This window comes from Labeo rohita, chromosome 16 (genome assembly GCF_022985175.1).
Source record: "Labeo rohita strain BAU-BD-2019 chromosome 16, IGBB_LRoh.1.0, whole genome shotgun sequence".
Classification (NCBI taxonomy): domain Eukaryota; kingdom Metazoa; phylum Chordata; class Actinopteri; order Cypriniformes; family Cyprinidae; genus Labeo; species Labeo rohita.
Window position 1 is genome coordinate 9,291,230 of NC_066884.1, and position 22,884 is coordinate 9,314,113.

Here is a 22,884-nt window from a genome sequence, read left to right on the forward strand (position 1 = left end):
TAGTTTTGAGTAGCAACTGGGCGGGTTTTGTTGTGAATATCTGGCAACCCAGTGACAACTGAATAATAAGATTTCAATTTATGTATGATTAAAATTGCACAAGTGGAAAGGTGTGGTTTGGGAATTGTGCGCTGTCCACTCTGGCATGGAATTGTAGATCATGAGACACACTTCTGTGTAAACAGGCACCACAAAAATTCCCACAGCCAGGTGGGGGATACTCCACGAAAACGGCACCTTTATATTTGTACACAACTATATCAACCTGAAAAACTGGCACCAATTACAAATAACTGGCATCATACAAATCATACAAGCTTGTTGTTATTTCTATTTTTATATTTTATAACTGGGCTACTTTAACAATGTTGCCGCGGCTTGTTTTTCATGTCCGCGTGTTGAAGCGTCACCAAAAACGTGATATATATCCTCTGGAATGTGAATTTTACCTGGGGAACCCTGCCAAAAAACATGTATTTTACCCCGCAAAACGCGATTTTTAATGAGGACACTCCTCCAAACACAATTGGGCTAGTTTTGAGTAGCATTTGGGTGGGTTTTGTTGTGAATACCTGGCAACCCAGTGACAGCTGAATAATAAGCTTTCAATTGATGTATGATTTGTTAGGATAGGACAATATTTGGCTGAGATACAGCTATTTGAGGCTGAGAGTGCAAAATCTAAATTAAATCTAAATCTAAATATTGAGAAAAGCACCTTTAAAGTTGTCCAAATTAAGTTCTTAGCAATGCATATTACTAATCAAAAATTAAGTTCAGATATATTTACGGTAGGAAATTTACAAAATATCTTCATGGAACATGATCTTTATTTAATATCCTAACGATTTTTGGCATATAAGCACAATCGATCATTTTGACCGATACAATGTATTTTTGGCTAGTGGTACAAATATACCTGTGCTACTGGTTTTGTGGTCCAGGTTCCATATATCCTTTACAAAAAAATGACCTGAAGACAAGAGAATGCTTTCAAAAGACTGTAAAACATGGCATTAAACACTTGACCCAAATAAAAAAAAAGTGTTTTGTTGTGTTATAGCGATCATGGCTACCTATACCACTGACCTAATAACCCAGTAACAGATGTGAAACTAAACATTATGCCTTTATAACCTCGGAGATATCAGTTAGGACTACTTTAACTACTCAACTGGGTTATTAACCCACTGTTGATTACCACATCACCTCACATGACTCAGGCAGTTATAGAGGCAGTTAAAATCTGTGTTTTTTTCCAAGAAACATGTAAGTGCATGTTTACAGCGAGAAGAAAAAGCGAAAGGAGCACTAGCCTATGATAAATACGAGGATCAGTGTTTATCCAGATTAGTCCCTGCCCCTTCTCCCACACCACCCCGACCCGGAGTCACGCTAGTGACGCTTACATTCCCTGCTCCTGCCCTCAGCCATATTGAAAGTGCAGTTTCCGACTTTGGCTGCTCGGGAAGGTGGCAGAAGAACTTAAAACTGAGGCTTTTGAATTTGGAATTAAAATTTTGCTTGTTGAAAAACTTACCAGGGATTGTGGCTTCGCGTCTTCAGCCGTTGATCGGTTGCGTTGAGGTAAGTGCGCGCCTGCCTGTGTCTAAACTTACCAAGCGCCGCGAACAGACTAGTTTCCATTCGCGCCTGTCAAAACAAGTTTGCGTTGTAACTGTTAAACTTCTATTAATTGATCGTGGTTCATTTTCTTATTTTGCTACGTTAGCGTGAGAGAAATGTGTTTCAATCAGGTAAGTTTGAAAACTATAGGAAGAAGTCAAGGAACTATTCGTGCGCTATGGGACTGTCCAAGCGCCTTGTTAGCTTGTAGCATGCTAACGTGAGGAAAAACTTTGTCAGCGACGAAATGTAAAACTAATTTGACAAAAACAGCATCGGTGGTTTGGTGTTTAGATATGTTTTTCTGATTCATAGCTCGTTTTAGCCAGCTAGTACAGAGTTGTTGTGCAAGCTGTGTGAAAGCAGCTTTTTTAGTTGAACTGTCAGTATCAAAACAAAACTGGTAAGCCAAAAAAAAGTTAGAAATTAAAGCTTTATGACAAAGTACCCTAACTCATTCTGGTTTAAACCGATCTGGCAAAACATCAAAAGCTTTACTATTAACTTCGTGTGTGTGACAGCCAATGCTCGGTGACTCATCGAAACTACATAGTGAAAATCACCCAACCCTGTTCCTTGCTAAACAGCATGGTATCAGTCATATAGTGATGGGAAAATTGAGGAGTAGCTGTTTTTCCTTCCTCGAATCGCTTGTCAGCGAGAATATTTGCAATTGGTTTAAACGTAAGGTCGCATAAATTAACTAGTTACCATTGTTGAAGTTGTGGTGGTTTAAAAATACGCAGTCGAAATGCAATGGGTAATATTATACACAGCATGTAGCTGTGCACGATCGGAATAAATGAAATAAAATGCACAAATAGATCCAAACATATTTTTAGCGGTAGAGGAATTATAAAACTTTTATTTAGTTGCTGTAAACCTTGAATTAGGGAAGCAGTCCTAATCTGATACTTTTGCTTCCTAAACGTGTTATGCTTTACCAAACAAATATATAAAGTATATACATATGCATACTATTTATTTATGATTTGTACTTTTTTTTTTTTTAATGACCTCACACTAAGCATTTCTTTTTTTTAAGTTGGAGTTGTTTAAAATGAGGTCTTTAGACATGTGTCATATATTCTATCACCACAGTTTCACTTCTGCATTCATATGGCTGTTTGATTCACACCTGCACTTTTAAAAAGGGCACTGAAGTTGGGTGTTTGTATTTGTAAAAATGGGTGCTGTCATACATTTGTGGATGTATTTTTTTAAAAAGTACTTTTCCTATAAATTTGACTTCGTCTATTCATACCTTTGGACTGTGTGACTGTGTGCAAAGTTCTTTAAAGTAGACTGATTTTACTCTCTCTCCCCTTTTGTAAATATGTGTGTGTGTGTGTGTGTGTGTGTGTGTGTATATATATATGCTTAATACTAATGAAAGATTTATACATTTATAAATAAAATAATGAAAATGAATGTTTAAGTGTCTGAAACCTTATATGCAGAAGGAGAACTGATTCTTAATAGTTTATTTCTGCTTTTCAGTGCAGGAATATAATAGAACTGCATGAATAAAAACATTATGCATTATGAATATTTTAAATGTATTGTTATTAATATGTTTAATATAATAGTTTAAGATTTTGAATGTCAACTGTTTCACTTGTTAACACTTGTTTTTTCATACTGAATCTAACGGTGTTGTTGGATGCAGTTCTTTAGAGAGATGTTTATTGGCAGACCTGATATTGAAGAACAAAAAACAAAATAAGTAGAAATCAGTTAAAAAAAACAACTGCTGATCTCAAAGCTTTTGCTGAACGTGTGTTTTCATAATGTAGGAAACAGATGTTGTCATGGTGCATTCCTTCATTTAGCCTTATTTTTTGCCTTTGGTGCTACTGTCTACCATAGCTTTTCAGATGTGAAAAGTTAGTGGTTCAAAATATCCATCTTTACCAGCCTTTCTACTTTTTTACTTGATGCTCACACCGAGTACAATCATTCTCATTTTCCTAATAAAGTCAAAATAAATAACCTTTCTTCAGAACATTAATATATTAGTCATGGATAAGTCAAGATTAGCTGTTTAAAGTTTCATTCTTTTAGACTTCATGTTGATTTTGTTTCTGCATTGCAGTCATTACTCTGTCATTGACCTCAGCATGTTTGCTGTGACTGTGCAATGATTATTTTCAGCAAAAATCTTAATTGTAAACGCGATATGTCTAGTGAAGATGTCGAGTCAACCATTTATAATGCTCTAAATGAATCTTACAAGTAATGATATGATTTTTGTACATCCAAGGAGCAGACTGTGCTTATGCAACTCTGTTTTAGTTGTCAAGTAGAGGTTGTTGAAATTGCGCTAACTTCGTCATGTCTGTAATGATGGGTACAGACATATGGCCAAGCAGTGTCAGCAAGACCGAAAGCAGAGCCAAACTGTAAAGTTGTGCAATGTAATAAAACAAAGCTACTCAGTGATTTTTGTTTTGTTATATGCAGTTATTCACCAAAGATTATGCCCTATTAAGAGGTCTTAACTAATAATAGACATGGTCTAACATACCTGTAATTACAAGTTAGCAGGAATTAATATGAGGTTTAATATGAGAGTTTATTGAGTTTTGCATATCCAAATATCTGACAGTTACCTGTTTAAATCCCTCCTGACTTAAAGCTGTGCACAGTTTGTGGTCAATTTTCATAGAGAGGGCTGTCAAATTGAGCTTGTTTTTTGAATCACTTGTTTTTTTGTTTTTTTTTTAATTCAAAGGGTTTTTACACTGTTGCCAGTAAGTTACTGTAATTAAGATTTACAGTAGCAAACTGTATTAATGTAATTTACAGTTGTAAACTATACTGTTTTACAGTAAATTACTATAAAACAATCAAATTCATCAGTATACTACTGTAATTCATTCACTTTAAAATAGATTTTAGTAGATTTTATAATTTTTATATTGAATTAATTTTATTTTATTTTTACTCTGCATAGGTACTATTGGCATTCAATTAAAACAGACACAATATTTACAAAATATCAAATTCTTTATTCAAAACATTACATGTATAACACTTAAAAATACAGTTTTCCAATGCTGGAACAGTGCATCTTCACCGTTTCTCCTGTCTTAGGACGTTTTGCAGTGCATTATGTTGTATCCTCTGGATTTATCCTCACAAAGAATCTTTAGGCAAGGGAAACATAATGGGGAAAAAGACGAGCAACAAAAGAATACATAGGCATCTGGAAAACCCAGGTGCTACTCCAAAATGTGGCCACCACCTTTGCTCACCATCCACTTTGTTAGTGACAGAAATGTCTTCTCTGAAAAACAAGTAGAAATGGCACACTTTTAAAAGGAAAACCCCGCATAGAATACACAAACATCTCAAAACCATAGTTGTTCTCATACCATGAACCCTGAATCAGTCTCAGGGTGGCTGGTATGCTCATGGTCTTTCTTGATGCTTCATTGCAGTTGCCTTTAAAACACAAACACAAAAAAATGCAGTTAATCTTAAATTCCATTTAAAAATATAACAAACTAATTCCAAAACTGGAAAGGCAGCTAACAGTTATAAATAAAACTTGTTTAACCTAGCTAACATACAATTTTATTTCTATTACAATTTCTACTGACCAACATTAACTACTAACACCTGAACAAAATTTCACATTAGTTAACCTAATGTTAGTATAAGATAAGGGTTGCTGGTTAAAAATCATTTTAATTCGGTAACTTGATTCAATAAGCTGATAAAAGCCATTTGAAACAACAGCACGAATGGTGCGGTGCAGTGCGACTTGACAAAAGACCATATAGAACCCATTATATATACTATCTACAGTGGATGCGAACAGTAGAGTGATGGACCGATATATTTCCGACGTATTTCTGCTTGCGCTGTGTCAGACATGAAGGACAAATGGATTTTCCAATTATTACAAGCGATGCAACACATCCAGTAGTTAGTCCCAAGTTGTTGCAGCGTTGTAGACACGATGTAGGGCAAATCGTGTCAGTCCAAATGTAAATGAGGAAAAAAAAAACGAGCTCTATAGAATGGCACCAAAGAAGCCCTTTTACAGAAAATACAGTAGTATACAGCAATTTTAAAAAATACAGGAAGTCTCCGTATGTGGGGTCTGAGGTCACAGAAAATTCCCATGATGCAATGGTTATTAGTTATTTACTGCAAAGGGAATTTGCAGTATTATACTGGGTGATATACAGTTAATGACTGTAGAAATTACAGAAATGTCTAACAGTGCACAAATATGGAATTTGAATTTAGTTGCGCATTTTGGTTTGATTTAAACTCGTATGTAAGACAAAACAGATACAGTCAAGTGCCATGCAGTGAGCAGCACTGGAAAGATGGCACAATGGGTGCATTTATTAGCTTAATATTGTAATTTGCTGTACATGATTGAAAGAGTGCATGTTTTATTTTCAGTCTGTGAATTGCCACAAGCACATTCCCTTTTTAATGTTTAAACATCTAACGTGTTTAAATGTTTCTACATCTTATGTAGTCGTCTTGGTCTTTCTGGTAATTTTTGGTTGCACAATGGATTTCATATTTTTTGAATACCTGAACTGCACATTAAATATATTGGTAAATATACTGAATTGAATCATGTGTTGCATAAAGATTCCCACCTTTTGGCATGCAATAAAAACAACCTTAAACAGACTGAGAAAGTGTCTGTCGTTCAATCCGTAGAACAGATCCAGCTGTGATTAGTAGGAAATTGGCTTATGCATTCAACGTAACCAAGTACCTAGAAATAGCGATTAACCTCATTCCTGAACGCGCACAGTGCATGTTGGACTAGGCTCCAAAATGCTCCAGTAAACCTTGTGTAAGCCAAGCTTTAACCTCCAGTAGTCTGAACATGTTGTTTGGTCAGAGATAATCTGTGGCTTATTATCAAGCGAGCTGTTTGAGTTATAACACTAAGCAGCACACGCTTTATGTTCCTTAGGTTTAAAAAAAAAACACACTTCTATGAATTTAAGGCAAAGTCATTGATTTAATGCACAGGCATGTGCTGCATTGGTAGTATAAGTATTAGTGTCTATAGTGCAGAAGGTAAAATGCTTTTAAATGCATATTTACTTAGTGGTAAAGCTCAAGTCTTCAAATTATGATCTTATCTTGTCTGTTACCTTCAGGGTATTTATGCATAGTGATGTGACAGGATGTATGGTTAGATTTTGTGTGTGAATGTCTGTATGTTTGAGCAAGCTTAATCAAATTTTGTGGGCTGAAAAGTTAGAGTAGCTTTAAAATGGTTCACTTTGAAGATCTTGTTTGTCTTGAGATGATGGAAAAACCAAAAGATCTGAATGTAGTTAAGGTTTAATGGTTAAAAATATCCCATGGTGTCGCTGAGAATAGTGCTGCTTTACTTCCTTAATCTTGACTTACTGGAAGACACTGTGTTGCCTTCAGTTAACTGCATTTAATTTGCCCAGAGTGGTTTATTACCTGCATTAAGGTCAGACTTTTACTGTAGGAAACTGCTGATTACAGGTACAGGATGGTTGAGTTATCTAGCTCTGGGATGAATCCAGAAATGCAGTCATGCAAGTTAACAAGCCATCACCTTCTTTTCTTTTGCAGTGCTGACTAATGCTGGTTTCAGAATAAAAGAACTATAATTTGATGACAAAAATGTAGATCCCACTTTTTAAACTTCAGTAGGGGTTAGTATGTCTTATCCTATTACATGTCACCTCAAGGACATAATATGGAATAGCTTCAGTTATAGCTGCACAGTTAATCAAAATAAAATAAATTGCAAAATGGCTTGTGCGATTAGAAAATCGAAAAGACTGATGAAACGTGCTGATTGTTTTAAAGTGAAGTGGGGCACTGTGCACTGATAGTTCACCCAAAAATAAAAATTCTGTCATTAATTATTCACCCCTATGTCGTTCCAAACCTGTAAGACCTTCATACATCTTAAGATCACAAATTATGATATTTTTTACGAAATCTGAGAGCTTTCTGACTCCTCATAGACACATTCAAGGTCTTATCACATTCAAGGCTCAGAAAGTTGGTAAGGACATCGACAAAATAGTCCATGTGACATCAGTGATTCAACTGTACATTTGTGAAGCTACAAAAATACTTGCTGTGAGGCAATGTGAGAGACACCTTCCAGGGGCTAAATATCATGTTAATGGTATTGTTTGAAACTGCAAATGGTCTACTTTTATTTGTGTATAATAACAAAACAATGTACTTTTGTAAAACAAAGAAAATAAACGGGGTGCGCTCTTTGCCGAATCTGTCACTTCTCTTCACAGACACGTAAATAAAACAACCTGAATCTCAGTGAATGCCTACACTGTAAAAAAAAAAAAAAAAAAAAAAAAAAAAAAAAAAAAAAAAAAAAAATCCTGAAAACCTACGGTAAAAAAACAGCAGCTGTGGTTGCCAGAATTTTGCCGTAAAAAATATGGCAGCAATGTTTTAAGTTTTACGGTTTTAACCTAAATTTACAGACATGAGAAATATATGTATAGAAAGCTTTAAATGTCTACCTTTTAATGACTTAAGTCACGTCAAAAACAAATATTCTCTGATAAAGTAATCTGTATGATACCAACGCAAGCTCCAGTTTTTCCTGTCTGAACTCATTATCTCTAATGTAATCACGCCCACGATGGCTCCACTTTTAAAATGTTAAACATCCACGAAATGCGCAGACATGTAGGTAACCTCCGTAAACAAACGTGAACATTCATCAAGTTCATCTCGGCTACTTTTCGTTTCTGGAGGAAGGTGTGTTGAGAGGAATAAGCCAGCATTTACTTCAGAAGAAGAATGCAACGCAATGCGATGCGCAGCTTTGCAGGTCTTATGGCTGAGTGAGAGCCTACTTGGATGAAAACAGCTGCAGTGAGCTCAATTATAGTAACACCACTTTTTATTGAAAGTAACGGTAACCCCGTTGTAAGGGGGGAATCAGTAATTCATTTGATTACTCGTTACTGAAAAAGGCCTTTAGGAATGCCGTTTTTTATAATGCCATTATTCCCATCACTGCTTTCAAATGCTATATTGTTGCTAAATTGGTCATTTCAGTTATGTTTTTTATATTTGCTATAAGATGGGTAGGTTCAGGTTTGGGGGTAGGTTAAGGAGTCTTGAAGTCTAAATCGGTTATTGATAAAAGGATAAAAATGCATTGATACATATCTTAATGATTTAAAAGATTCATAAATATATAGTTTGTTTTTTAGCTAAAAATACGTAGCCATTTTTACGTTTTAAATGTTAAAATGCATCCAAATTGTACTGCTTCTAAACATGCTAATACCTACATATAAACAATGAGACCAGGTTGAATATTTCTTATTGTATTATATTGATATGTAAGTAACAAAATGTTGGGCTAAATTGTGCAGCCATACAAACAAGCACAGCAAACCTTTTTTTAAAATCACATTTTAAACTCACAGTCGCAGTTTTTATAAGCACAGCACTAGCTTCAGTCCTCTTTGGAATGCTGTTGTACAAGTCCGGAGTGTGTAGTGGAATATTATTCCATTTTGTAAAGAAGAAAGGCTTTCTTTCTTTTTTTTAAGAGGAAAGGCAGTCTTTGCTGTCAGCATAACAAAACTTACTATACATTTATTTTAAAGTATAGATGTATGAATTCATCTTGTATTATAGTTACAGCATACAATGCATCTGGTCTTGTTAGCTGCCCTTTAAATGATCATTAAATCGTTTGATTTGATGACTCCTTATCTCATCTGATCTGATCTCTCATGATCTGTCTATACAATAACAAAATAATTTCTAAAAGCTGATAGCAGACATTGTGAGTTGAAGGGTTTCTTCAATTATAGGTTTTTTCAATTGTAAACACTTCCTTATTTTGGCAGCAAGATCGTTTTGGAAAAACTTAAAGGACCATTTTACTGCTTTTCATTTGATCAAGGTGTCAGGCTTCTTTGTGCTTCTTGTAATGTATTTTTTTTTTTTTTTTTTTTTTTTTTTTAGTGTGTATTGGACCTGGAGACATATGGTTTCCAAATAGCAGCCCTGCCATAAATTCCACATTTATGAAGTGCATAATATGCAGTTTTTGTTGAAATTTAGTGACTTTCTTAGGCTCTACTACTGCCGCATTTTTTATTTATACTGTAACCGTTATAGCTGTGTCCCAACCAGGTGTGATGCAATAAAGCATTACATAATTTCAGTCACTTGGTTTCTGTTTGCTATGCATGATAGCTCCACTCACAGTGAAATGTCACTGGTTGCAAATTCCGCTTTGCATGTTTTTACATTAAACATCAAAATGTTGTTATTGGCATGTTGCATCATGCAGCAATTTCACTTTCAGTGTGAAGTCTGGAAAGATCAGAGGCGAACTGTTTGTGTTTTCATCATATAACTTTAGTATGGCCGAAATGCTGATGGTTTTCAGCGCTTCTATATTTTGCAAGGCTAGGTATTGAGCTGTTTACCAGAAGCAGTTTATCACTGTTAGTTTGCTCCAGACGTGCTTGGATAAACATGGAAACTAAGCACGTCATTAATTAATTGGTGTAGTCTGAGCCTCGTCTTCTCATCAGCTATTAGTCTTTAATCTTCTTTCAGAGTCTCTCCCATTTCCCATCTTATGTCACCTTCCTGACACATTTTGAGGAGGCTTGGGACTGAGGTCACACCAAGCTCCTTCACTCATATGATACTTTGAGCTCATATGTGTTATTTAATCTACATTACAACATTGTGATTTGCCAGTAAATTGAGAGTACTGACTCACCGCACTCACAATCACATAAATCTGCATCAGAGAAAGCAGCTAATTCCTATTAGTGACCATTTGTGTGTTGTGTTTGCTGTTGACTGACGTGGCTAACAGCCCCTGCTTTTCTCCAGCAGATGGACTGTCAGGTTGCTTGGCTTCTGGAGGGCCAGGTGCTGGCTGTTAAACCTGCAATGTGCTAGCGTTTTATAGAGAAAAAGAGGTCTGGTCTGCACCTGTTGCTCCTCTCTCCCACCTGCAGCTGTCTCTGATCTCCCATACAAGTGTCCGAAAGTGCCAAGATGCGTTTTGCGTGTAGCAGCTGATTGTACTGTAAAGCTACTGTGAAATGGGAGGAAAAACATGGCACCAATATGCACCGGTTTGCTGTTTTTTTTTAAATACAAGACATGACCTAAAAAAACTTTAAAAAGGACACATTGATCAAAAGTGACAGTAAAGACATTTAACATGTTATATAAAGATTTCTATTTCAAGTAAATGCTGTTCTTTTGAACTTTTCATCATCTATTTATTAAAGAATAAAAAAAATATTAAAAAACACTTCAGTTTTCACAGAAATATTAAGAAGAAATATTAAGCAGTACAACTATAATATTAATTAAAAAATGATTTCTAAAGGATGATGTGACACTGAAGACTGGAGTAATGTTGCTGAAAATTCACAGGAATGAATTATGTTTTAAAATACACTACCAGTCAAAAGTTTTTGAACAGTATGATTTTTAGTGTTTTTAAAGAAGTCTCTTCTTCTCACCAAGCCTGCATTTATTTGAGCCAAAGCACAGCAAAAGCAGAAACATTTTGAAATATTTTTAGCATTTACAGCTTTTCTCAGTTATTTTGGTGCATTTCTCAGATGAGAAATGAAATTCTCAAAACTACTTGTTCAACCTCCACATCATCTAGTCTCTTGCGCATATCATAAAAGCAGTTTCTTATTCTTAGTCTGCATTTTCGTACATTATCAGTTGTGAACGTCATGTTGCCCACAAAAAAAATTCTGCCTGATTAAGGGGTGTTTCTTGTGTTTGCCTTTCTAATTTTGTATTTTTGCTTTTGTGGCCATATTTCTTTTTCTTTTCTATATTGCAATGACATTGTAATGTGGTTCCTTTTATTTTTTTTTGTCAGACCACTAGTAAAAGTGTGACTGTGAATTCTATCCAGTCTCTTTCAATCAATATCCCACATACAGTAATGTAAAATTTGTACTTTCGAAATGGATGTATATATCATACTGTTGTCAGTAACTGTCATCCAAACTGCTGGCATACTTTACATCAGGTAATACTAACAGAGTGGATTGTTATAGGGACAACATGACTAAGCATTTTGACTATCTTGTTTGTGAACAATGACACAAGGACTTTTAATTCCGATGGCACTGATATGTTCCTTGACATAAACACTTACTTTTGAGAGATAAACTAAAGGTTTTGAGTAAGTTACAGGCTTTTGCAGGTAATCTATTGTGTGGTGCTGTTTGTACAAATTGTTTTGAGAAATGCACATACTTCTTTCTCAAATCACCCTTAATATTTGCAAAAGCACCAAAGCGACTGAGGAAAAACTGTAAAATAACTTTTTTTTTTATTTGAATATAATTTAAAATGTAATTTATTACTGTGATTTCAAAGCGTCATTAGCATCATTACTCCAGTAAAATGATCCCTCAGAAATTATTCTAATATTCTTAATTGCTGCTCAAAAAACATTTTATTAAATAATTATGTTGAAAACAGCAAAGTTTAAATTTTTCAGGTTTCTTTGAGTGGAAAGTTCAGAAAAACAGCATTTATCTGAAATAGAAATCTTTTGCAACCTTTTTAAATGTCTTTATCATCACTTTTGATCAATTTAAAGCATCTTTTTAAAAGCTTTTGAATAGTGTAGTCTATAATGTTACGAAAGTTTTCAGATAAATGCAGATTTTTAAATATTAATATTAATAGTAATAATTTAAATATTAATAGTAATAATAATAATAATAATAATAATAATAAAATGTTTCTTGAACAGCAAATCAGCATATTAGAATGATTTCTGAAGGATCATGTGACACTGAAGACTGGAGTAATGAGGCTGAAAATTTAGCTTTCATCACAGGAATAAATTACTTTTAATATATTCAATAGAAAGCAATTATTTTAAATATTTCACAATATTACTGCTTTTGCTGTATTTTGGATTAAATAAATGCAGGCTTGGTGAGCAGAAGCATTAAAAAACCTTACTGTTCAAAAACTTTTGACTGGTAGTGTAAGCACATTACAATCCTTGTGATGTTCCCTATGTTGCTTGATTTTACATCACATAATTTGTCATTTTATAAATTGCAAATATTTGATTGCACATCCCTTGATGAAACATTCTCTTTGGTTACTGCCTGCTGCATGATGAAAGAGCCTTTGGAGGGTTTGAGAACCGGGTGAAATAGATGCTGTGCCTAATGCTTTCGTGAGTCATGCCGGAGAGAGTCTAATTATGGAGCACCCATCCATCAGCCTTTGTCATGAAGGCTGGCAGAATTAGGATGACATCTCTCTGCATGGTAAGTGTGTCCAGTGTAGGCCTTCCAGGCCTCTTTTCCAGATCAGACTCACTTAGTCATTGCCAGCAGGCCATCTAAGCAAATTCAGTCTTGGACTTAATAGCCAGACTCATATGGAAATTAGAGTTTGAGGAGTTTGAGCAATCTAGTGAAGCAGGCAAGAAATATAGCTGTTTATCTGTTGTGCTTTCAGGGGCTAGAGAGATTAATATGCACTTCCAAGCATGTTTGCATGTATTGATCTCTGCAACTAGACTGTTTTTCACAATTTTTTAGTAATGCATTCAAATTAAGTGTTAATATTAATAACACAGCTTAATACAGTCTGACTGACGTGTCTTGTATTAAATATAAGGAAAAATCATGTTTACTTAGAGCTTAGTGTCTCAAACGTCTGGTATATCGTTCAACTTAGGATTTCACATTGGAATGTTCCATTTTTTGCGATTGATGCGTATCATCTGTTGCTGTGTTTCTGATGCTCCCATTCCTGACTTTGTTTCGAAATGGAGAGTTTATTATCTGCTTAATTCTCTCGTTTTCAGGCGAGAGCTTCTTGCTCGCACATGCCTGAAAGAAATGAGCTTGAGTTGCTTAATGTGTCATTGCTAAGAGTTGCTAAGTGCTCATCACTGACCTTTTTGTCACTCGGCAACATGAGAGCGAACCTTTTTACAAGGCAGCTATTTAGGAGCTTTGTGCTTCTCGGTTTTAAACCAGAGGCTGTATTAGGGAAACCTCTGAAAGGAGTGGGTGTTTGGAGCACAACATGACACATTTTGTCCTAGCAGTGCACTTCTTTTCTGTGTGGAACACAAAAGATGATTTTTTTTTTTTTTTGGAAAGTCAGTGGGGTCCAGTGGGGTTTTTTGAAGTACATGGGCTAAAATATCTTCCTTTGTGTTCCTTTGCAGAAGAAAGTCATTCAGGTTTGGAACAACATAAGGATGAGTAAATGACTATCCTTTTAAAAACATTGAAACTGGATATTCTCAGCAGAGAAAGTAAAAGGGTCTAGTGTTTGGTTTTGTCTACAATGTTTAAATTTTGCTATGATTCAGGTGCATTTTTGTTTGGCTTTGTGGCAAAAATGACTGCTTTTATGTAGTGCTGAGCCATATACCAGTTCAAACTTTAAACCGGTTTCAGTTACGTGCAAGTAGTACAAGTCTCTAAGCAACATACACAGCGATCCCTGTTACCTGCATACACTTTTGACTTATGATAAGAGAACTATTAGTAACACACAACTAATTCCTTAACTGGGCAAATAAACCAACTGTAAACAGCCCTTAACAGGGCTTGGAAAATCTCAGAATCAATGCTGAATCATTTTTGGATTTGCGTTGCAATGATTTATCATCCCATCCCTACCATGCTGGAGATTGCTGCTTTGTACTAGGGCTGCAACAAATGATTATTTTTATAATCGATTAATCCAATGATTATTAGGACGATTAATCGACTAATCGCAGATTATTTCACTGATTGATCAGTAGACTTTGATTATTCAGCTTTTGCAATTAAAGTATTGTTATACATGTTCTAACAAAAATCATTATGTAATTACAGTTATTATACAATTAAATATATGTTGCACACAAAATGAGATGGAAGACAGACTCTCTTATTTACCATTTAATTAGCTATATGAAAAAGTTACTGAATGGCACATTCTGCCATATCCTTTTGTAAGTTATATGGATAAGAAGCAACATTTTTTTTTAGAATCTCTCTTAAAATACCTTATAGGGTTATGATAATACAAACTGTCCTGAGCTAGATCAAGCTTTCTATCAAGCTTGCTATCACTAACTATCACTTTAATGAAATAATGTCTTCCCCACTAGTAAAAATATTTTATCACTAGCTAGCTCCACACTGGAGAGCTGTTTTATAACAGAAAATCACATAATTCTAACTGAAAGCGACACTGGCTCTGGGTTTAATACTGTAAAGCTGCTTGATTTAAGGCTGTCTATTGCATAAAGTACTATAGAAATAAATGTGACCACACTAGTCAAACTGCATTTTTGCAGGTATTTGCATTAGGTCATATGAGATCAAACAACTACGCGTCAACAAAAATATTTGTTGACAATTTTTTTTTTGTGTGTGTGTTATTTTGTTACTGCACTCCACTACATTACAACAACTACACTACAACTGGTTTTACCACTACAACTGATTTTAATTGTTTTCTATGCTCCAGATACCTATATCATACATTTCAGGCTACAATAGCTGCGTTTCCATTACCCTTCAAGATGCGCGAATTGAAACTGTGAATTGAAAACACGCCTAATGGAAACGCGTCAGTTTCGCAAAAACTCCCATATATCGCAAAAACATTTTTACGCTCGCATGAGGTGATTTTTCCGGCAATTTTCTGATACAACCGCACGCGTCAATAATCTCTTTCCTGATTGGCTTGTGCGAGAATGCGTCATGTGAATGTTCAGCTTGAGTTTAAATTTTTCAACTTGCCTGGAAGATGTGATTGAGGTGAATATCACGTGTTTGTTGCAAACGTGTTACGCGTTTCGTGTCATTTGTGTCGCCTGGCATGAATTCACCTCTATTCGCGTCTTTGCATTGTATGTAATCTAATTGCTTGAATAATTCATTTCATGAGGGGAGCTGTCTTCTAAAGTTTAAATGATATTTCTTTTCATCTTACCTCTGTGTAATGTATATTAATGTAGCATTTAAAAGCGCTGCGTGGCTTTGTTTACAACTGCTGTTCCGGAAGCGCCACCTGCTGGCAGTGAGTGAATTTGCCGTCTCATTTAGGCCATCTGTTGTTTTTGTTTCATTCAGATATGTAGCATAATATCACAAAGCAAAGGTCAGACTATTCTATTTTTGCTTTCAATTTTGAAGTTCTACAATCTAATTTAGATAAAAAACTGCTCATGCTACTCCAAGAAAATGCTGGGTTAAATACAATCCAGCACTGGGTTAAATATGGACAAACCAACTATTGGGTTGTTTTAAATGTTTAACCCAACCTTCTAGGAAGTTTTATTCAACTAAACTGTTGCTTAAAATGTGCTAGATTTCTCGCTAAAAATTAACCCAAAATTGATAGGAAATTAGCATTTAATAAATATGTTGAATAAATGAACATTTGTTAATTAGTTAATAGATAATAATTAAATAATAAGCATTTTTTAAGTAATTATGTGTCTGTAATACAACATATTTTGGGTTCATTTTAAGCCAGCCATATAGTAATTTTGAAACAATAGCTGAGTTATATAAAACTACCCAGAAGGTTGAGTTGAATATTTAACCCAATTGGTGAGTTTGTCCATATTTAACCCAGCCTTTTTTTAGATTGTATATGTAGCATGTTTGTTTGGATTGTAATTAAAATGCAGTGGTTCTACAACTGTTTCATGCATTCTGATTAATATAGAAGCACAATCGGGGAAAAAAACATGACACACCGCCAAGCAAAATCCTAAAAATGTGTTGAAAATACTGCAGAAACATGTAAAGCACAATACTCAAAGCACCACTCGTTTTCTCTGTAGAACTTGAAATGCTGTTAACTGGAGTATGTTTAGCTTTTCTAAACATGCAGTACTGCCCACAGCATGTGTGGAATACCCTTGCATCAGTTTTCATTTTAATGAGAAGGAGGAAGTGAGTCAGGAAAGCGCTGCTGTGTAGGAGGCGGTGTTGTCCTTTCACTGAGTTTCAGACACACAGAGCTTCTCTACTGGCCATCATGTTGCTTCAAAATGATTGCTAAACTGCTCTGAGTGTCCACGTTAAAGATTTTGTGATAATTGTGCACGTTTTGGTCTCTTCTGTTATGGTTTGATATCATTAACCCGACAGTCTGCTGTTGTTTCTTAGACACCAACTGTTCTGTGTCCTGTGGGTGTTCATTAGCTGTCATCGTACAGACTAGTCGATTAGTGAGCTGTGGTAATACCCTCTCGGAAAAGTTGCAGCCATGCACGTTAAGACAAATGTCTTGTTCTGTTATTTGGGCATCCCACAACAAGCAATGTGTTTTAAGACACTCGTGCTAAAAATAGTCTTAACCTTTGCAAGTGTTTCTTGAGACACAGGCGTTCTGTTCAAGTGACACTTCTTTTAGCCACTTGGTGAGATATTGTCTGATATGGCTTTAAGCCCAAACTACTTCTCTGGTACTACTGCATTAATTTTTGACTTTATAATTAAAATCCATTGTTCTTTTGTACTCACTTAAGTAGGCATGGACACAGAAGCACTTTTGCATGGCATCTTTTGCAACAAGAAGTCATACAGGTTTGGAATGTGACACCTTTCATTTATGAGTGAGTTATCCCTAGTCTATCACTAATAGTAACTCTAGTTGGGGAAGATTACTTGTGTGGTGATGTTTCCTGCTTAGGGGGTGGTGCGATTGGAGAAGATTGCATTAGATAAATATGTGGTTTGTGTGTGTCGCTTGAAGTTGTACACGGGCAAGTTTGCTTTTTCAACATTGAGGTCAACGTGTAGGGTGTATTAAATGTCACGGTGTTCCTCTCTTGGTGTAGGGGCTTGTTTTGTATGCCCTGTCATCGATTTACAATATGATAGTCATAGCAGAGGCAGACCTGAGGTATACCTTATTCATGGCATCATGGAAATACGCCCAGCATTGTGTTCTGGTCTCCTAATCCCCTAGATCTTTAACTGACTTCTGAGTTCACTAAGCTTCACGTTAATACCCTTTTTACCCTAGACATCAGATTTCTTTTTTTAGTCAAACACTTTGTTTCTTGGAAACCCAGTTGGCGTGGCACCGAGATCAGGTTTGATCATTTCTTATTCACGAAGAGGAAATGAGTTGATACCAAAGATGCGAAAAATAGCTTTTGCATGACACCAAACCAGTGTGTGTTCATTGTGATCTGCTGTGCCGTCTAAAGCAGCCTGGTAAGCTCTGGATTATGTCATTTGTTTACGTCGAAAGGCAAGTGAATAAACAAGGGTGACACTATAGTATTGCACACTAGCTAGATTTTAGCACCTGCTTATTAAATGAATCAGTAGCATTATTAGATGTTTGTCATTTGCTGCCGTATGTTGTTTATTTTTTAACGAGCGCAGTTTGCTTCTTAGACCTGCGCAGATGCAACTGAAGAGGCGGACAGACAGGATGTAATGTGAGAATGATCAGATCCTGTTGTCCTACCTTAAAGAGCTTGTGCAGCTCTGTTTCTCTCTAGCACTGTAAAAAGATACTTTGTGATAGTGTGGTGATCAAGTTATAATAGTCTGATAATCTGTCGTTTAAACTGTCGTTGTTTTATATATTTTACTTTTATACTCATTTTATTGTGAAAGCATGTCAGTATACATCTTGACGCATGCTTTCCGTCAAACAATGTGCAGATTGAAGGCTATTCCAAAAAACAGCCCACAATGATGTTTATTGTTCTGCAGGAACACTCGTTTTTTTCCCTTTGAACAGACTTGTCTTTCTGATGATATATGAGACCACTCTTTATTTTCAGTAATCCTGTAGTAGTCACTGTTAGTCACCAAAATATTGTTGGGTAACCTTCTCACAATACTAATTTTTCACTAGAAAAATTGCACAATTCTTGTTACCATACGGTTAAAAATTAATATGCTGTATGTTTGTACGTACTTTTTATAATTATATATTTTAAAATGTACTTTATTACTTTGGCAAAACTTAATTTTCAGCAGCCGTTACTTCAGTTTTCATTGTTCCTTCAGAAATCATTCTAATATGCTGATTTATTATTATTTTTTTAATTAACAGTTTTTAAAACAGTTGTGCTGCTTAATACTTTTGTTAAAAGCAATGATGCATTTTTCAAGATTCTTTGAATCATTTATTTGAATTAGAATTTTTTTTTAATCTTATAAATGTATTTATTGTCACTTTGATCAATTTAATGCATCCTTTCTGAATAAATTTTCTTCAATAAAATAAAATAAAAAATAAAATACTGGCCCCCACAACTGAACGGTATTTTAAATTTTAAATTATATTTAAATGATCTCTTCAATTAAATAAAATAAAATAAAATAAAATAATACTGACTTGAACAGTATTTTAAATCAACATTGTTTTTGTTGATTATTTTAATTAGATTTTTTTAAACCTTATGAATGCATTTATTGTCACTTTTGATCAATTTAATGCATCCTTGCTAAATAAAATAGTTATTTCTTCATTAAAATAAAATAAAATATTGACCCCCACACTTGAATGGTATTTTAAAGCAACATTATTTTTGTTTCACTTTTGTTGTCACTTAAGTACACATTGCTTTGTTTTTTTGAGTAATTGTTCAAGTAAACAATTTTAAAAACAATTGTGCTGCTTAATACTTTTGATGCATTTTTGAGTCATTTATTTTATTTAGATTTTTTTTTAAATCTTATAAATGCATTTATTGTCACTGATCAAATTAATGCCTCCTTGCTGAATAAAATGATTTCTTCAATAATAAAATACTGACCCCAAACTTGAATGGTATTTTAAAGCAACATTATTTTTGTTTCACTTTTGTTGTCACTTAAGTACACATTGCTTTGTTTTTTTTTTTTTGAGTAATTGTTAAAGTTTACAGTCAGTAATATAGAACAAAAATATAAATTAAGAATAGTGAGTGGTTGGACAAATTATTGTGCTAGAAGTTTAATGATGATCAATTGCATGCATTGATAATAATTACATTTTAATGAAGTATTCTTCTAATGGGTCATTAAAAGCACTTGGCAAAGGTTGCCGATAGCCTTGTGGGCAGTGTGTTGACATACAGCGCCGTTGCGCTACAGGTGTCCCAAGTTCGAATCCTGGCTCGAGGACCTTTCCCGATCCCACCCCCTTCTCTCTTTTGCACTTCGCTTCCTGTCAGCTATGATCTGTCCTATCATAATGAAGGCAGAAAGGCCACAAAATAAATCTTAAAAAAAAAAAAAAGCACATGGCAATCTAACTGTGAAAATATGCTTTATAATTTTCTTGGAGGCTTTAGATACAGAACATTTAAATGCAAAACAGAAGCATTTTCACTAGTGGTGTCTGACTTCTGGACCTCTCTGTGTGTATAAAACAAGCATTTGCAGTAGCTACAAGTAGCTGTTGCTTCAAAATTGACTAGATTGAGGAAACTTTCTAAAGGCCACAAAGAATCGGTTAAGATTTGATAAACCACAAGTGTTCCTTCTTAAAGTCTGTGTGGTATTCTCTCTTATGTGTGCTAATATTGTCTGAGCCGTGATACTCAGTTTCTGTTCCTGCTCCTTTTGTAACCTCTTCTTTTTCTCTTTCCCAGGCGTCTGAAAGATGGTGGACCGCCTGGCGAACAGTGAGGCCAACTCGAAGCGCATCGGGATCGTGGAAGCATGCTTTGGCACAGCAGGTCAACCGCTGGCCATCCCAGGTCGAGTGCTGATCGGAGAGGGCGTTCTCACAAAGCTGTGCCGCAAAAGACCCAAAGCCCGACAGTTCTTCCTCTTCAACGACATCCTGGTGTACGGCAACATCGTCATCCAGAAGAAAAAGTACAACAAGCAGCACATCATCCCTCTGGAGAGCGTCACCATAGACACGGTAGAGGACGAGGGGGACCTGCGCAACGGTTGGCTGATTAAAACACCCACTAAGTCGTTCGCCGTCTACGCCGCAACAGCAACAGAGAAGTCTGAGTGGATGAGCCACATCAGCAAATGCGTCTCGGACCTACTGGAAAAAAGCGGGAAATCTCCCACCGGCGAGCACGCGGCCGTCTGGGTGCCCGACTCTGAGGCGACCGTATGCATGCGATGCCAAAAGATGAAATTCACTCCCGTCAATCGCCGCCACCACTGCCGGAAATGCGGCTTTGTGGTGTGCGGCCCCTGTTCGGAGAAGAAGTTCCTGCTTCCAAGTCAGTCGTCCAAACCGGTGCGCGTGTGCGAGTTCTGTTACAAGCAGCTATCCACGGGCGCAACCCTTCCGACCCGCTCGGACTCCTACAGCCGTTCAGAGTTTACCGGAAACATCTCAGACGACGATGATGATGATGACAGCAGTGACTGAGGGTCACTTTTAGGAATATTGACAATCTACAAATCATATCCTGTAATTTTAGTCTGATTTTTCATTCAGGGTTTGCTAATTCCTGTGGCAATAACACTTTCCCAAAACAATTAAAGGCCCCTGTGCATATGAACAAAAGGTTTGATGGGATTGTTCCTGCGTATTAATGAACACTACTTGTTGGCTCGCTCTGGTTTCACATTAAAGTCACTCTCGTAGTCCATTTTAACCTTTTTCATGTAAATGCATTTCTTGGCAATGGTGCTCTTTCATCTTCTTTTTGACTTTTTTCCCCTCTTTCCTTTTAGCTGTTGTATTCTTACTGAGCGATGCTGCTATCCGCTGGAGGACGAGGTTGTTGGGTAATGTGATTGCGGGCTGTTCCTCCCTCAGGTGAAACCGTGTAGTGCATTACAACTAGGTTTTAAACAAGGAGCTGCATTTAATGCTTTGAACAACTAACCACTAACAAACCATGAAAGTGTGCGTTTGGGTGCAGGTCTTCGGTTTCTCACTTTGCTCAGTTTCTAGCAATTGCCAATGACAAATCAGATAGACGCTACTAAGCTTCTAAATGCGTGTATATAATGCTGTGGCATAGGAAAATTCATCTGACAAGGTCGTCGCTGCCTTAGTGCCTTCTTATTTATCCTCAGGATCCTCTAAATGAAAACCTATTTATGACTTGGGCTGATTTCTTTACTAGACACCTGCCTTCATGGCACATCACATGATGTATTCTGTTTAGAGGCGCACGAGTGACCATTTTATTGTGTTTCATCCGTATGACTAGTTAGAATCAAAACTAGACCAACAGTTTCACTTCAGTACAGTCCAAATCATTATATTATCTCAGTCCGAATAGCTTTTGGACATTCCCATGATTGCATCTGTGGTCCACATGCCCTAAACTTTCTCTCCAACTCTATAGAAATGACACGTTAGCATGCAGCCCACAGGAATCGCATGTCACTAAGGCGAAGGATGCTCTATCCGTTCCGCCCGCCCTCTCTCATTGGGGTCTTTGTGTTAGAGAAGTCACATGTCGGGCCATGACAGTCAATCCTACAAGTTTGAACGGGAATCGAAAGCATTATGAGGAAGCGACTGTCACACAGCCACCTTTTGTTTTTTTATGGCTGTTTGACACAAGAAAAACTGCACTAACAGCTTTCCAAAGTGGTGTGTTGTTTTATTAAATGACTGTGTTGGACACTCTAGAGATACGGTAGTATATTTCATCAACGATCTGCCAGGTTTACAAGTGAAGCTGGTCGGAGAATCAGCTGCTTGAGAACTGTCTCAGTACTGAATACTTGATCACCTGTGAAGATGGCATATTTTGTTTGTGTCAGAATGACAAAACTGACATTGATAAGGGATATTTAATTAACCTAATTCTGGCTAATGAGTCTGCTCAGACCATCTAGTTCATATGCAATGACAGATACACTTAAGTGAAAAGCATTTTTATGCTTTTACACATTTATGTGAGACTTATTTGACTTATTTTAGAAATAGGTTTACATTGATTGACTCAAGGTAGTTATCTAATCTTGCTTTTTGGAATATAACGTTAGATTCCAAGATAGTTATATATGGCATAATATTTGAATTAATTAATTTTTTTTAATCGTTTTAAATTTAACCTGAGATGATTTGTTTTAATTGTGAATAGAATTTGCTTCAGTTGTAATTGTTTTGATTTTGCATGTTGTAAACTTTTGTACAGTTTTTTTTTTTTTTTTTATACATATTATCTTAGTTGGGCTTGCTGCTTTTTGTTTTTTTCTTTATAGCGTTTCCGTGTGGTTTATGTTTGCATTTCCTGAACACCTCTGGATCAGCTACCAGCACTTTACTCTCTCTGCAAACCACAAGAGTGGG

At 35.9% G+C, this 22,884-nt stretch overlaps 1 protein-coding gene across 2 annotated transcripts; it reads left to right on the forward strand.

Annotated features, from left to right (window-relative positions):
* Positions 1–1,350: 1,350 nt before the first annotated feature.
* plekhf2 (pleckstrin homology domain containing, family F (with FYVE domain) member 2) lies at positions 1,351–22,368 on the forward strand. 2 transcript variants are annotated; one of them, XM_051131764.1, is made up of 2 exons: positions 1,351–1,587; positions 20,252–22,368. In XM_051131764.1, exon 2 carries the CDS (start codon positions 20,263–20,265, stop codon positions 20,995–20,997), a length of 735 nt encoding a protein of 244 aa, XP_050987721.1. In that variant the 5' UTR covers positions 1,351–1,587; positions 20,252–20,262; the 3' UTR covers positions 20,998–22,368. The 2 variants fall into 2 exon arrangements, with proteins under 2 accessions (XP_050987721.1, XP_050987722.1); XM_051131765.1 differs by lacking the exon at positions 1,351–1,587 and adding an exon at positions 1,619–1,757.
* Positions 22,369–22,884: the final 516 nt, after the last annotated feature.